Here is a 16,946-nt window from a genome sequence, read left to right on the forward strand (position 1 = left end):
TATTTGATGCTCCCTAGTATTAGTTCTCCGGTAGTCTAGGCTCTTGGAGTCAGTACTCCCACTCCAAAGTCTCAGGGCTTGATCTCTGGTTAGGAACAAAGATTCCACAAGTGGTTTATTAGGGCATTAAGTGAGATTAAAACAAATACCCAAAAACGAGATACCAAAGATGAACCCCAGACAAATGGTAGTTATAAAATCAGGCAAAAGATAATTAAAATAATGGAATATACATGTACACCCATAAGCAAAGTGAAGACAGTCCAACTAAAATAAAGTACACAGTAGATTGAGCTGGCGAACAAAGGAAATAAAAAATTATATTTACCAGTTAAGAGCAAGACTAACTAAAGCACATACCAGAAAACAAAACTAAAGCAAGGTGCCAAGTGGGGAATAACATAGTGAAAACAAAACTAAAAAATATGTTGAGAGGAAAGAAAAGAAAGAAAGAATAGTTAAATAGAGGTAGATGAAGATTTGTATACATTAAAGATTAACTGCAAGGAGAAAAGAACAGTAGGAAAAGCAAACAAAGGAGTAAATGTGGAAAAATTAATAATAGGTTTAAGAAATTAAAAATTAAAGAGAAAAAAAAAAAGGAAAACTCCACAAAACTGCAAACGCCCAACATTTAGGTTTATTACAATAATAAAAAATGTGACTGAGAAAGAAAAAAAAAGCTCAAAAGCTTAATTAAATTTCATAGTGCCAACAATACCGACAACTACAACAGAGGGGTATAAGGACAAAGAACAAAAATCAAAAAGAAATCTATAGAACAAGTCAAAGCATAAGAATAATAAATGTTTTTCTTGAGTGATTGCTGTCACAGTCCTTTGCCTCGCTGGGAGTCACAGTCCACCTCACCTCCCTAGGATGCCCTCCGACACTGTACTGATCTCTGGACCTGCTGTGGGGACAGCTCAGATTCTTATCTGGTCCTACTCCTGTGTGTTCTTGCCTCTGTTCTCCACAGCTATCAGAGCTAGTGCGTTTTCTTTTGTGGGAGTTCTCGGTGACCATTTATATATACCATAGACAGTCTGCCTAGTTGATCCTGTGGATTTAATCTGCAGCTTGTACAGCTGGTGGGAAGGTTTTGGGTCTTCTTCCTTAGCCACACTGCCCCTGGGTTTCAATTGTGGTTTTATTTCCACCTCTGCATGTGGGTTGTCCACTGGGGTTTGCTCCTGAGGCTGCCCTGGAGGGCTTGGGTCTGCCCCAGTGAGGCCCAGGTGTGGAGGAGGTGCAGCTGCTTGGGTCGCAGGGGTTCTGGCAGCACCAGGTACTCAGGGGGGTTGACGGCTAGGGTAGCAGGAAATAGAGTGCTCTAGAAGGCTATGGCAACCAGTACTGGCCAATACACTCCAGTGTTCTTGCCTGGAGAACCCCCTTGACAGAGAAGCCTGGCAGGCCACAGTCTGCCAGGTAGCAAAGAGTTGGAAATGACCGAACCGACCCTGCATGCATAGATGCAAGATTTTCTTGCCTGTGGCAGCTCTGCCCCAGTGAGAGTTGAGCACGAAGATAGTGCAGCTGCTTGGCTTGAGGGGACCCTGGCAGTGCAAAGTGGACTGCCCCAGCCACAGGAGTTATGGCCCTATCAGAGTCTCTTTTTGAGCCTCTTGTAGCTGGCAATCAGAAGGCCTCTTTGGCCAGTCTTCCTTTGTAGCTCCGCCTGGTCAGGCACTCAAAGGGCTCTCTTGCCTGGGGTGCTTCTCTGTTGTTCGGGGCATCAGGCGCATAGAGGCCCCCCCTGGCTGGAGTCCTGCTCTGTAGACTGGCATGTCGGGCACTTAAAGTGGCACTGTGGGCGGGCTCCTGCTCTGTAGTTCAGTGAGTCAGGCGTTTGGTGGGCCAGTCTCTCTATTGTTCAGCCGCCGTTGCTGGCCTCTGGGGAGAGAGAGGCTATGGCTGGTTCCACCCCTTAGGCATGACTCAGCAGTACTGCCTTGCTTCCAGGGCTGCCCAGCTTTCCTCCACAGGCATTTCCCACCACAATCTCCTCCCTCACATACCCTTGATACTTCTTTCTGCAGTCTCTCTGCAACCCTCGCCCTGGGATTGCTCCACAGCCCCTAAACTACAGCTCCCAGCTGCTGCACCTTCCTGGGCACCTGCGTCGGTATCCAGGGTATGTAAAGCTGCGGCAAGGACTGTCTGATTCTCATCCCATTTAGGCTGCCACAGATCAGCTTTTTCACTCAGACTTAAATGTTTCTCCTCTGACTCAGACAGTTGCTCCAATGTGGGGATTGGACCCCTGCTTCAGTTCCCCCATCCACCGAGGGCAGGTCCAGTCCTGCTAACACTCCTATTTTCCCCCCTCGTTCCTTCATCCTACCAAGTTTTGCATGACTCTGTATATTCTTTCCCGCTGGTCAGGTACTCCTGTCCGCTCTCAGCTGGTGTTCCGCATGCACTTCTGTGTCTGAAGGTGTATTCCTGATGTATCCGTGGAGACAGATGTTTTCCACCGTCCACCTATTCCTCCACTCTCTTGTTCTCAACAGCTGAAGAAGAATCTTAAGAAGATTTATAGTGACTTGCTTTGTCACCCAGCTTATGATCTGTCCTTGAGATACTCCTTGTGCACTTGAGAAGAATGTGTATTCTGCTTTTGAATAACAGGGACAGCAGAGGTTGAGAAGGTTGGATGGCGTCACCTCCTCAATGCTGCAGTGCATGGGGTCACAAAGAGTTGCACACAACTGGACCACTGAACTGAACTGATGAACAGAATAGGTTTTTTCTTATTTGGGAGTTACTTAAAGTATTTTTTAATCAAGGTATATTTGCATCAGAATGTTGTGTTTTGTGCTGTATATCAGTGTGAATCAGCCGTGGGTATGCGTATGTCCCCGTCCTCTTGAACCTCCCTCCCACCTCCCACTGCATCCCACCCTCTAGGTTGTCACAGAGTACAGATTTGAACTACCTGAGTCATAGAGCAGATTACCACTGGCTGTCTATTTTACATACGGTAATTACTGTTTCCATGCTGCTTTCTCCATTCATCCCACCCTCTCCTTTCCCTTTTCCTGCCATGTCCTTAAGTCTGTTCTCCAGGTCTGCTTCTCCATCGCTGCCATGCAGATAGGTTCATCAGTATGACCTTTCTAGATTATATATATATATAAAAACATATATATATATATATGTATTAATACACAAGATTTGGTTTTCTCTTTCTGACTTTAGTATGTATAGTGGGCTCGAGGTTCATCCACCTTATTAGAACTGACTCAGATGCATTCATTTTTATGACTGAATAATATTCCATTGTATATATATAGTACAACTTTTTTTTATCCATCTGTCAATGGACATGTAGCTTGCTTCCATGTCTTGGCTAATGTAAATAGTGCTGCAATGAACATTGGGTTACATGTGTCTTTTTCTATTATGGTCTTCTCATGATAAATGCCCAGTAGTGGCATGATGTATTGTTTTAAGGCCAGTGTTTCCTTATTGATTTTCTGTCTGGATGATCCATCCATTGGTGTAAGTGGAGTGTTAAAGTTCCCTAGTATTATTATGTTACTGTCAGTTTCTCTGTTAATATTTGTGTTATGTATGTATGTGCTCCTATGTTAGGTGCATATATATTTACAATTATTATATTTTTTCTTTTGTCTCTTTTGGCTGTATCATGCAGCTTGTGGGACCCCTACCAGGGACTGAACTTGGGCTTTAGCAGTGAAAACCCCACGAACTAACCACTGGAGAACCAAGGAATTCCCTATATCTTTTTTGATCGATCATTTTATCATTATGTAATTTCCTTCTTTGTCTCTTGTTACAGTCTTTGTTATAAAGTCTGATTTCTCTGATGTAAGTATTGCTACCCCAACTTTCTTTTTGTTTTCATTTGTGTCGAATACTTTTTCCATTCTCTCACTTTCAGTCTTTTTGCATCTTTCATCCTGAAGTGAGTCTCTTGTGGACAGCATTTTTATGGGTCTTATTTTTTTCATCCATTCAGCTATTCTTTGTCTTTAGTTTAAGTATTTAGTCTATTTACTTTGAAAGCAATTATTGATAAATTTGCACTTATTGCAGTTTTGTTAATTGTTTTGAGGTTTTTGTAGTTGTATTCTTCTTTTGCTCTCTTATGATTTGTTGACCGTCCTTAGTGTTTAGTGTCAGTTTTTTTTGATATGTATGTGTGTTTATGCTCAATCATGTTCAACTCTTTGTGACCTTATATATGGTAGCCCACCAGGCTCTTCTGTCCATGGGACTTTCCAGGAAAGAAATGGAGTGGATTGCCATTTGCATCTCTACGAGGTCTTCCTGATCCAAGGATTGAACCTGTGTCTCCTGAGTCTCCCGCAGTGGCAGGCAGATTCTTTACCACTGAACCACCTGAGAAGCCCTTTTTTGGTATATGTATGTTTTATAGATTTTTTGGTTTTTGGCTACTATAAAGTTTATATAAAGCACCTTTATATGTGTGTGCTTATTTTAAGTTGATGATTTTAAGTTCAAAAGCATTCTAACAACTCTGAATTTTTATTTCTTCCCTCTTTTTTCTTTTTTTCCTTTTGACTGTGCTGGGTCTTCGTTGCTGCTTGCAGGCTTTCTCTCATTGTGGCAAGAGGGGGCTACTCTAGATTATGGTGTGCAGGCCTCTCATTGTGGTAGCTTCTTATTTTGCAGAGCACGGGCTCTAGGTGCGTGAGCTTCAGTAATGGTGGTGCCTGGGTGCAGTAGTTGTGGTGTGCTGGCTTTGTTGCTCCATGGCTTGTGGGATCTTCAAGGGCCAGGGATTGAACCTGTGTCCCCTCCTTTGACAGGTGGAATCTTAACTACTGGACCACCAGGGAAGTCCCTTGTTTAATGTTTTTGACGTCATATTTTACATTTTTTGTTTTGTATTTCTCTTGATTACTTATTGTTGATATAGATGATTTTACTACCTTTGTCATTTAACATTCCTACTAGCTTTATAAGTGGTTGATCTGTTACCTTTACTGTATATTTGCCTTTACTGGTGAAACTTTTTATTTCATAATTTTCATTTTTCTAGTTTTAATCTTTTCTTTTTTTGCTTGAATACTTTTAAATTTTACTGTAAAGCTAGTTTACTTATGCTGAATTCTAGCTTTTATTTGTAAAATGAACTCGTCATCAAATCTGAATGCCTTGCTGCATAGAGTATTTTTGGCTGTAGGTTTTTTCCCTTTCATCACTTAAAATATATCATGCCACTCCCTTTTGAACTGCAAAGCTTTTGTTAAGAAGTGATCTAGTAGTCTTTTGGGAGTTTCCTTGTAGGTAACTGATTGTTTTTCCTTTTTAATTGCTTGGAAGATTGTTTTTCTTTTAGTTTTGCCTTTTTCATTATATTTTGTCTCAGTGTGGATGTTTTTGGGATAATCAGCTTTGTGACCTGGATGTCTTTTGTTTTCACCCAGGTTAGGGAAGTTTAGGCAGGTTAGGGCTTCCCAGCGGAGGAGGCAATGGCACCCCACTCCAGTACTCTTGCCTGGAAAATCCCATGGATGGAGGAGCCTGGTAGGCTGCAGTCCATGGGGTCGCGAAGAGTCGGACACGACTGAGCGACTGCACTTTCACTTTTCACTTTCATGCATTGGAGAAGGAAATGGCAACCCACTCCAGTGATCTTGTCTGGAGAATCCCAGGGACGGAGATCCCAGCCCAGTGGGCTGCTGTCTGTGGGGTCGCACAGAGTTGGACACAACTGAAGCAACTTAGCAGCAGCAGCAGGGCTTCCCAGATGGCACTAGTGTTAAAGAACCCAACCTGCCAGGCACTGCAGGAAATGTAAGAGACTTGGGTTTGATCCCTGGGTTGGGGAGATCTGCTGGAGAAGGGCATGGCTATGCACTCCAGTATGCTTGCCTGGAGAATCCACGGATAGAGGAGCCTGGAGGACTACAGTCCTTAGGGTCACACAGAGTCAGACACGACTGATAAGACTTAGCACACATGCGCAGCAATGTTTTCAGTGATTATTTCTTCAAATAGGTCCTGTGTCCTTTTTTCTCTTCTTTTCCTGGAACTTCCATAATGTGAATTTTTGTGTGCTTGATGTTGTTTCCAAAGTCTATCTTTTTTTTTTTTTGTTTGTTTCTTTGACCATACCTTACAGCATATAGGATCTTAGTACTTTGACCAGGAATCAGATCCATGTCCCCTGAAGTGGAAGCTCAGAATCTTGACCACTGGACTATGAAGGAAAATCCTGAGATTTCTTAAACTATCCTTACTTGATAAGATTGTTTTTTTCCTTTTTCTGTTCAGCTTGTGTGATTTCCACTACTCTATCATTCAGTTTGCTGATTCTTTTCTCTCTGCCATCTTATTTACTTCTAGTGTAGTTTTAATTTCAGCTTTTGTATTCTTCAGCTTTGTTTGGTTCTTCTTTATATTTTCTAAATCTTTAGTAAACTATTCACTGTGTTCTTTCTTCTCCCAAGTTCACTGAGCATCCTTTTGAGCATTATCTTGAACTCTGTCAGATAAATTGCTTGTCTCCAATTTAGTTTTTCTTCTGGGATTTTTATTTTCTTCTTTCAGTTGAAACCTCTGTCGTCTTATTTTTCCTAATTATCTATTTCTATTTCTGTGTATTAGATAGGCCCATTGTATTTCCTGATGTTGGATAAGTGGCCTAATATAGTAGTTATCTTGGTGAGTCAGTAAGTACGTTCCTCTCAGGTTGCTAGAATTGTATGATCTTGGGGTATCCCTTGTGTGAACTACATGGGGCCTTTTGATGTAGTTGAGGTTGACTGCTGTGGCAGTCTGGTACATGGGGCCAGCTCGCAGGCTTTTAATAGCGCAGAGGCTTCCAGCTGTTTGTGGCTGGGGTCAGGTCATGGTATGGCTGGTTGTGCAGTGAAGGAATCCTGGGTCTGGTTTTTGCCTGCTGGCAGGTAAGACCAGGTCCTAAGGCAGCTGGTTGTTGGTGCTTGGAGGAGTCCTGCTGTCTTGATATTTTTAGTGGCATGTCTTTTCATGTCTCTTGCTCACTTTCTGTTTGGACTATTATTTTCTTCACTGTTATGTTTTAAGACTTATTTACATACTTTAGGTACTAGTCCTTTGTCAGATATGCCATTGGCAAATATTTTCTCCCAACATGTAGTTGTCTTTTTCTTCTCTTAACAGAGTTTTTTGCAGAGTAAAGGTTTTTAACTTTGATGAGGTTTGATTTATCAGTGTTTTTCTTTTATAGCTTTTGCTTTTGGTATCATTTTTAAAAACTCTTAACTTAGCCCCAGGTCCTAAAGATCACCTCCTGTGTGTTTTCTCTGAAGTTTTATAATCTTACATTTTTACATTTAATTTCAGGGTCCATTGTGTTGTCACATTATTGGCTGGGGAATTTTTGCAGAAACTAACTCCTGTGGCTGGATATTTGTTATATAAGTGAATATTGAACATTTCAGTTCAATACTTTCAAGTAACAAAAGATAAATTAATATGTTTCTTGTCAATGATGTGTGAATTTTTGTAAGAGGTATGTGATTTAACTTGAAGTTCATTTTCGTGCTTGTGAATGTCCACTTGCTCTAGCACTATTTAAAAAACTGTCTCTGTTGAATTCCTGTTGTACCTTTTGGGCATATTTGTGTGTGTCTAATCTGTGTTATCTATTCTCTTTCATTGGTATGTGTGTCTATCTCTCTGTAAATATCATACTGTTTGCTTATTGTAGCTATATAGTAAGTTTTTACATCAGGTTGAATGATGTTTCCCCCTTCAACTCTTCTTTTTCAAAATTGTTTTAGCTCTTCTAGGTCTTTTGCCTTTTTATATGAATTTTATAGTAAAGTCGTCTTTATCTCCAAAAAACCTTGTTGGAATTTTGATAGGAATTGCATTGGACTTACATATCAGTTTGGAAAGAACTGACATCTTGACTGTGTTGAGTCTTCTGATCCATAGACACCGTATATTGCTACATTTATTTAGTTCTTTGGTTTCCTTCATCAGCATTTTGTATTGGATTGGGCTACAAGTTTATATGAACTTTTTGGCCAACTCAGTAATTATTAGGATACAGATCCTTAGCAAAATTTGTTATACTTATGTCTAAATGTTTAATTTTCTTTTAATTAAGAGCAGTTTTAAGTGTATTGTGTTAAAGTTCAACTTCTGCCCATTCATTATTATTATATAACAGTATGTTTTTCTTTTTTGGTATGTGTTGGTCTTATATTCTGTAATCTTGCTCAGTTCTGTTCAGTTACTCAGTCCTGTCTGACTCTTTGCGACCCCTTGGACTGCAACACGCCACCTCTATCACCAACTCCCAGAGCTTGCTCATGTCCACTGAGTCGGTGATGCCATCCAACCATCTCATTCTCTGTCGTCCCCTTCTCCTCCTGCCTTTGATCTTTCCCAACATCAGGGTCTTTTGCAGTAACTTAACTCTTTGCATCAGGTGGCCAAAGTATTGGAGTTTCAGCTTCAACATCAGTCCTTCCAATGAACACTCAGGACTGATCTCCTTTAGGATGGACTGGTTGGATCTCCTTGCAGTCCAAGTGACTCTCAAGAGTCTTCTCCAACACCAGAATTTAAAAGCATCAATTCTTCGGTGCTCAGCTTTCTTTATAGTCCAACTCAGAGCCATACCTGACTACTGGAAAAACCATAGCTTTGACTAGACGAACCTTTGTTGGCAAAGTAATGTCTCTGCTTTGTCTAGTTTGGTTATAGCTTTTCTTCCAGGGAGCAAGTGTCTTTTAATTTCATGGCTGCAGTCACCATCTGCAGTGATTCTGGAGCCCAAGAAAATAAAGTCTATCACTGTTTCCATTGTTTGCCCATATATTTGCCATGAAGTGATGGTCTGGATGCCATGACCTTAGTTGTTTGAATGTTGAGTTTTAAGCCAGCTTTTTCATTCTCCTCTTTCACTTTTGTTAAGAGGTTCTTTAGTTCTTCTTTGCTTTGTGCCATAACGGTAGTGTCATCTGCATGTCTGAGGTTATTGATATTACTCCCAGCAGTCTTGATTCCAGCTCGTGCTTCATCCAGTCTGGCATTTCGCATGATGTTCTCTGTATATACATCTTATGAGATTTTGAGGTATATACCAGGAGATTTTTTACATGGAAAATTATATCATCTTTCAGTAGGGGCTCTCTTATTTCTTACTTTCCAAAGTATGTACCTTTTTTTTCTTTCTTACATTATCTCTATCTCTAAAACTTCCAGGAACGTGTTTAATAGTAGTGGTGAAAGTGAAACTTCCTTGTATTGTGTGATCTTAAATGGGAAGCATTCAGTCTTTCACCATTAAATATAAGTTTTAGGTCTTTTACTGGTGCTTATTATCAGATTGAGGAAGTTTCCCTCTGTTGCTAGTTTGCTGAAAGTGTTAGTCATAAATGAGTTCAATCAAAGAAGCAGAATTACTTGGAGAGTAATGTTCCATTGTACCACATTTTCTCTATCCATTCATCTGTTGATGGACATTTAGGTTGCTTCCATGTCTTAGCTATTGTAAACATTGGTGCAGTGAACATTGGGGTTGCATGTATCATTTCAGATAATGTTTTTCTCTGGCTCTATGCCCAGAAGTTGGATTGCAGGGTCATATGGTAGCTCTATTTTTAGTTTTTTAAGGAACCTCCATTCTTTTCTCCATAATGGCTGAACTAATTTATGTTCCTACCAACAGTGTAGGAGGGTTCCCTTTAGGAGAGAACTATTCTTAAGTGTCTGTAGTAGATCAGACATATCTATGAGTTTTGCATATGCTGATTAATTTGCTTATGACAATAAGCCTGTGAAGTTGATGGTATTATTCCCATCAAATATAAAATTTTTACAAATATAGTACTAAGGCCCTGAGTTGTTAAGTTTTGTCCCATATACATGTATAATGATCCAAGTTATATATTTAAGCCTAACATTTCTTGTCCCAAGCAACTCATGGTCTAATAACAGGGATAGGTACGTGAATAAATGAGTTATGAAACAGTTTAGTAAGTTACAAAACCATTAAATATGAGCAGTATTGCAATGAAAGATGTTCACCTTTTTGAAAGGAAACATGTTAAAGACCAAAATAAGTATTATGATCCTATTATTTTACTCACTGATTCAGAAAACTTATGTTCAGTTTCTACATTGTCTTAGGCACTGTTCTAGGCATTTAGGATACTTCGGTCAGCAAAAGAGTGTTCCTTTTTTTAAAATGCAGCTTACAATCTATCACATAGAATAGAATGTGAAAGAGATGGAATTAAATGAGACAGCTTGGGCTGCAGAAATACTTGAATAAAAAGCCACAATGGTAGGTACATTGATCCATAATAAATGTGTAATAGCTGGGAGACAGTTCTCCATGTCTCCTTTGTATTTCTGTACGTCTTTTGAGCAGAGGCACTGGCTTCTTTGCTCTGGACTGTCTTTACAAGAATTGTTTTTTTTTTTTTTAGGGAACAGGCTTGGGAGATAGAGCATTCAGTATCTGTGTGAAGCAGAAGGCAGATTTGTTTATTGTCCAGAATAATAAAGATAATGTCTTTTGGGACAAAGGTTAGGTAGATTTGCTTGATATAAGATTTGGATTCCCCCAGTTCAGGGTACTCCAGCTGTGATTCAAAGCCATTGCATGTGCAGTATCCCCCCAGACCCCTCTCTACATTGCCCTGTCGGAATTGGACAAGAGGAACCATTGATCCTGAAGCTCATTCTGCTAGAGTAGAATGGTTCTTTGCCTCTGACTGGAGTCTTGTGTCTTCTGCTAGCATCCATAAGATGGTGGCAGGTAACTTGTTAGCTTACAGCTAGGCCAAAGTTCTTGATAATAGGTAATAATTTATTTTTGTTTTAATTTGAGAGGACTCAGTTTTTTAACTTACAGTTCTTATTTTGTCCTAGGTTTCAGCTTCTGTTTCTTGGTGTAGTGCATTTAATTATCAGAAGAGTTGAGGAGGTTTATACTAGGTTGTTCTCGAAGCCCTTTTTATGGAATGTTTGGACAGTAGTCATTTTGAGCTCCTAAGTCACATACAAAAATATCATTCGGGAGCTGTCTTGTCTCAGGGCACGTTTTTATGTACAGGCTCAAATATGAGAGCTCTTGCTCAAATTACTCACTTTGTCTTCTGTTCTCTCATGTTGCACTGCCATTTCCTCTAGTTGGAAATGACGAGAGCCATGTTTTCAAACCCAGATGTTTAGAAATTTAGAAAAAAGTTTTTAATACTTTTTTCTTAGCATTTTAATGAATTTTAGTTACCATCATCTTAATTTGAATACTTTATTTCTGAACTCTTAACTTGCAGCTCATTAAGAATACCACAGATGCTGACAGCCAAAGGAAAGATTTCTAAAAATTTTATCTGTTTACCACAGTTAGCATTTTTTTAAGATATTTTTTGGGACAGATTTGGATAAGGGAAAACAGTAACCATGAAGCAGTGAGCCAGTGGAAAGAGACAGTTACAAATCCAGTAAAGGTTGTTATCAAGTGGCACAAATTAAATCCATCTTGAAGACATTGCACATTAATTCAGTGGTGAACTTGATATTCTTTTAGAAGGCTTACAGTTTTAATTTGCTACCTATTTGAAGAGACAAATCAATACATTTGTCTGTTTATGTAGGCTGTATTATAGACCTGGGTTCATATAAGACCTGGGAAGATTCCCCTGGAGAGGGTAACGGCTACCCATTCCTGTATTCTGGCCTGGAGAATTCCACGGTCTGTATAGTCCTTTGGGTCATAAAGAGTCAAACACGACTGGGCGACTTTCACTTCACTATTATAGTAGTAATGGATCTGATAGAAAATTAAACTTGATGAAAAATAGAATGAATCATATCACATATCCTGTGTGAAGGAAATGTTTTAAAACTGGCTGAAATAGACAATAGGGCAACTAAATAAATTATAAAGTCAATGAGAAAAAGAAAAAAACAAAACTGAAAATCAGATATGGAAAGTTGATTATATATAAAGTATAATGTAATTTGTGAAAATACTTTGCTGAATTTCTGCAGGTTGTTTTATTCTAATAAGAACCATACCCCCCTTTTCCCACCTTCCCCACACACAGAATTTTTAACCACTTGTTCATCCATTATATAGCCACCTTAACCAGTTATAAACAAGGACAAAGAAAACAGTTTGGCTTCAAGATCTTGCTTTTCACACTGAACACAAGAAAACTGTAGTAGAGAAATCTGTCCCCTGTGACAGTATACAGAGAGCATAGTCAAATTTAATTTTGAAATCTCATCAGGCTGATTTCTTAGTTAATTACCACTCTTTGTCATATATTCAGCTTCTTTTCATTACAGCTTCTGAATAAACATGAAGCTTTTTTGGTCCATTTTTGGTAAAGATGATTCGTTCCTAAAGAAACATGTTTCTCTTTTTCAAAGGAGTAATTTATTCTACTTTTGAAGTATTATAACTGTTCTGCTATTGATGGACAGTGAGGCTGATTTTATTTTTTTTCCTGTCACATTTCATCATTGTGAAATGAATTTTAAGTATTTTAGCATTTCTGAAATTGAGATGTGTTTAAAAATAGGTGGAATCTTATAAAACACTGTTTGCCACCCAGTTTAAAATTGAAAACTGTATTACCCACCTCCAGTCTTCTTTAAGTCTTTTTCTAGCTGCCTTATTTTTCCTTATACCGTTTTGTGTACTGTCACATATTGTATATTGTCTTTTGTTAAGCTAACTAGAATCAGGAGTCTTTTTTATTTTACCATTGTATCCCTAGCTCCTATACCACCACCTGAAATGGAGTAAGCAGGTAGTATATTTGGTGAATGAATGAATGAATGAATGAAAGGAACATTTGAGTGTTTATTGTGGTTCCAGATAATGTGCTAAGCCCTTTATATCCTTGAGTCACTTAATTCTTAACAGTAACCACATGAGGTAGGCAGGTACTCTAATGAGGAAACTAGGGCTAACGAGGGGTTAATTTGCCCAGTGTCACTCAAATTAGAGCTTGAATCTACCTCAGGTCAGTTGCTAGGCTCTTAACACTGTTACACTTTTCTAAGCATTCTTTCTTTTTAAACAGGAAGAAGAGAATTTATCCAAAGATTAAAACTTGAAGCAACCTTGAATGTGCATGATGGCTGTGTAAGTAATAGTTAATTCTCAACTGTGGAGAACTGTAATACTAAGTATTCAGATGTTTGAGGAAATGCCCCAATGCTTCCAGAAGAGGTTGGACTAACTGTAATAAAATGGGAGAATTGTTTTACATTAAAACATATTTTGAATTTAGGAAAATATATGGGAGATTTTTTGAAGAATGATGATCAAAAGGCCTTCATCTCTTTCACTGTTGGTACTGCTTTTGTGAGGGGTCACTAGTGATCTTCATGTCTCCAAATCTATTAGTCACTTTTCAGAAATTTTTTGTTTTAAGTATTTATTTATTTGGCTGTGTTGGATCTTAGTTGCTGCATGTGAGTCTTGCTGCTCTGTGGCATATGGGATCTTAGTTCCCCACCAGGGATTGAACCCATGTCTCCCTCATTGCAAGGCAGACCCCCAACCACTGAACTTCTAGGAAAGTTCCAAACTTTCCAGAAACTTTTAGACATTCATTGAATACATTTTCCCTTTGGAAGTACTTTTCTCTTGGTTTCTGGTAACACCACACTCTCTTGGTTTTCTTTCTATCTCAGTGACTTCCTGCATCTACTCTATCTTCTTCCCTGACTTCTCTACTTCTCCACCTTCAATTGTTAGACATACCAACACTCTATCTTGGCTTCTCCCACCCTCCCACTTTTCTAAGTGATTCCATTCAGTCCCATGGCTAGAATACATAACTTATAATTTTCTACTTCTTCTCAGAACTCAATTTATATATAAAATTATGTACTAAACATTCCAAATTGCCTGTCTAGTAGCACCCTGAAATTAATCAGATAAAAATAAAGTCCTTTAAAATTTTTGTTATGAAAACTTGAGTCCTGCTTGTTATATACTCAGCACTTGGATTTAGCAGTTAAGATTTTGGCACATTTTCTAGTTCATGTTTTTTCCTTGCTGAATTATTTTAAAGCAAATCTCAGATATATCATTTCACTTTTATATGTAACCTAAAAGTAACGGGCATTTTTCTTTTTTTTTTTTTAAGCAGCTTCAGATACCTGAAATTTATTAGCTAATGTTCTGTAAATCTGAATCCATGAAAATTGTGGCTACTCTGGTTCCATTAGTGCTATACAATTATCATAATAGGATCTCCGTTTCATTGCTGGTTATTGATGGGTCATTCATTCTCATGTGCTAGAGTAATGGACATTTTTCCTACATAATCAAAATGGCATTTTATAATTTAATGACTGAGTATATTTTTGATATCATCTAATATACAGTTCAAAATAAAAATTTCCCCATTGTTTAAAAATATTTTTTTATAGTTGTTTGTTCAAAAGAGGATCCAAGTGACATCTGTACTTTGATGGCTGTACCTCTTAAATCCCTATTAATGTAGAATAATCTTCCCCTTTTTTGTCCCTGCCATTGACTTGTTTTAGAAATGGAGTCAATTTTCCTAAACATTGTCCCTCATACTAAATACTGGTTTATTTCCTTGTGATGTCATTTACCTTGTTTCTATATCCTTTGTGTTGGGCTTCCCTGGTGGCACGGTGGTAAAGTGGTAAAGAATATGTCTGATAATGCAGACGACCTGGGTTTGATCCCTGATCTGGGAGGATTCTGCATGCCACAGAGCAACTAAGCCTGTGCGCCATGACTACTAAGCTGTTATTTTTTTTTTCCTATCTTTGATTGTGGAATAATGTATAAATACAGTTTAGAAATGTATTATGTATTTTAAAACTCAAAACCATTCTTGAGGTGAATGAATCAAAATGATAAATGCTTATGGCAAACTGGTGGGAGAAAAAGTGGAAACAGTGTTATATTTCACTTTCTTGGGCTCCAAAATCACTGTGGATGGTGACTGCAGCCACAAAATTAATTAAAAAGACGCTTGCTCCTTGGAAGAAGAGCTGTGACAGACCTGCACAGTGTATTATCAAGCAGAGATGTCACTTTGCCAACAAAGGTCCATCTAGTCAAATCTGTGGTTTTTCCAGTAGTTATGTATGGATGTGAGAGTTGGACCATAAAGAAGGCTGAGCGCCAAAGAAATGATGCTTTCGAACTGTGGGGCTGGAGAAGACTCTTGAGAGTCCCTTGGACTGCAAGGAGATCCAACCAGTCAATCCTAAAGGAAATCACTCCTAAATATTCATTGGAAGGACTGATGCTAAAGCTGAAACTCCAATTCTTTGACCATCTGATGCGAAGAACTGACTCATTTGGAAAAGATCCTGATGCTGGGAGTGACTGAGGGAAGAGGAGAAGGGGCAACAGAGGATGAGATAGCTGAATGGTGTCATTGACTCAATGGGCATGAGTTTGAGCAAACTCAGGGAGATAGCAAAAGACAGGAAAGCCTGGCATGCTGCAGTTCATGAGGCTACAAAGACCTGGACACAATTTAGCGGCTGAACAACCATGGTTCAAAATGGAATATAGCAAAAAGCAACAGACATATCCTGCACTCCCTTATTTCTTTCTTACCCTCTTAAGAAAACTTTTTTAATCGATTTTTATTTCAGATCTTCTGGTAATTTCTTTCATCTCTGTGATACTCTTATCTTTATTGACTTGCCAACGTTGAGCATTGTCCATTAATTTCTTGTTATTACAGAAGAGAAACTAACTAATTTATAAGACATAGGCTTCCCCCAAATTTTGTTACTGTTCTCAGTCTCTCTAGTTATCACTTTAATTGTAAATTACATGCTTAAACATCTTTTTTTCCTGTCATTTGTAGACAGTGTTTCTTGAATCCCCATTCTGTAAAATAGTTATTTAAAGCTTTCACCCTTCTTCCACCTTCCTGTCTCTATTTCACATCTTTTTCAGCTATATATGATTCTATATTGTTGATGTTGATTACATTTACTTTGTATTCTGTAGCCATTGTTGTCTTCTGAAATTTATGTATCCTTTTTTTTTTTTTTGAAATTTATGTATTCTAAAAGTCAAAATTCAGTTAACAATGTTATACTATGTACATTTCTTTGTTTTTGTTAAAACTTTTCACAATAAGGAGAGAGTAGGAAGAAAATTATATAATATGTCATCTGTTTTAACATGAACATGCTTAACTGCTCAAAACTCTCCAGTGGGTTTCTGGCTTACACATATTTGTTTTAGTCACACTAATCTTTTTGCTGTTTCTTTAAATATACCAAGTACTCCTCTGCCTTAGGTATTTTATGTTTCTTACCTAGAACTCTCCTCCTCACATATCTTTAAGCTTACATCCTCATTTTGTTTAGTTCTAAGTATTACCTAACAGAGATGCTTTCCTTGACCACCCTAAAAGCTCTCACATCGCATCTATATCTTTGTCTTTTGTTTTTTTACCCCACTGTAGTGACATTATAATTATGCATTTATTTTTTCGCAGTCTAGCCACCTGCCTCCCTCTGCTGCAGCACTCTAGACCCAAGATACATCGTCATAAATTTATTTTCTTCATCTAGTGTCAAGATGAGTGCTTTGCATATATTTGGTACTTACGAAGTGTTTATTGAAGAGACAAATCATGTGTACGTGTTGAATTTTATTTCCTTCTTTAAGAATCTGAGGTCAAATCTTTCTCCTTCCTCAAAGGAGAGTTTCCTGGTGTTGATTTCAAATGGATTCTCCCATACTGTATGACTGCCTTTAAGATTTTCTCAAGTTTTTATAAGCTGTGGATTCTGTACCTTTCCAGTTTTGAATTCACTGTGAGATTTAACTGGGTATACTCAAATATTTTTCTAAGGATGAGTAGAAAGTAAACTTTTCTTACAAGATTAAAGATACCTTTTCTGCTTGCACATTGTTTTTTGTCTGCTTGCACAAAGATTTTTGTCCTATTTTGCATCAATTTTTT

General features: G+C 38.3%; 1 protein-coding gene across 6 annotated transcripts in view; it reads left to right on the forward strand.

Annotated features, from left to right (window-relative positions):
- DCAF6 (DDB1 and CUL4 associated factor 6) overlaps positions 1-16,946 on the forward strand; it is a 182,356-nt gene that overhangs the window by 24,944 nt on the left and 140,466 nt on the right. For all 6 annotated transcript variants that reach the window (XM_065946324.1, XM_065946326.1, XM_065946325.1 and 3 more), the window contains exon 2: positions 13,044-13,105. In XM_065946324.1, coding sequence (XP_065802396.1) covers positions 13,044-13,105 — 62 coding nt within the window. The remainder of the gene's footprint in view (positions 1-13,043; positions 13,106-16,946) is intronic.

This window comes from Muntiacus reevesi, chromosome 1 (genome assembly GCF_963930625.1).
Source record: "Muntiacus reevesi chromosome 1, mMunRee1.1, whole genome shotgun sequence".
NCBI lineage: Eukaryota > Metazoa > Chordata > Mammalia > Artiodactyla > Cervidae > Muntiacus > Muntiacus reevesi.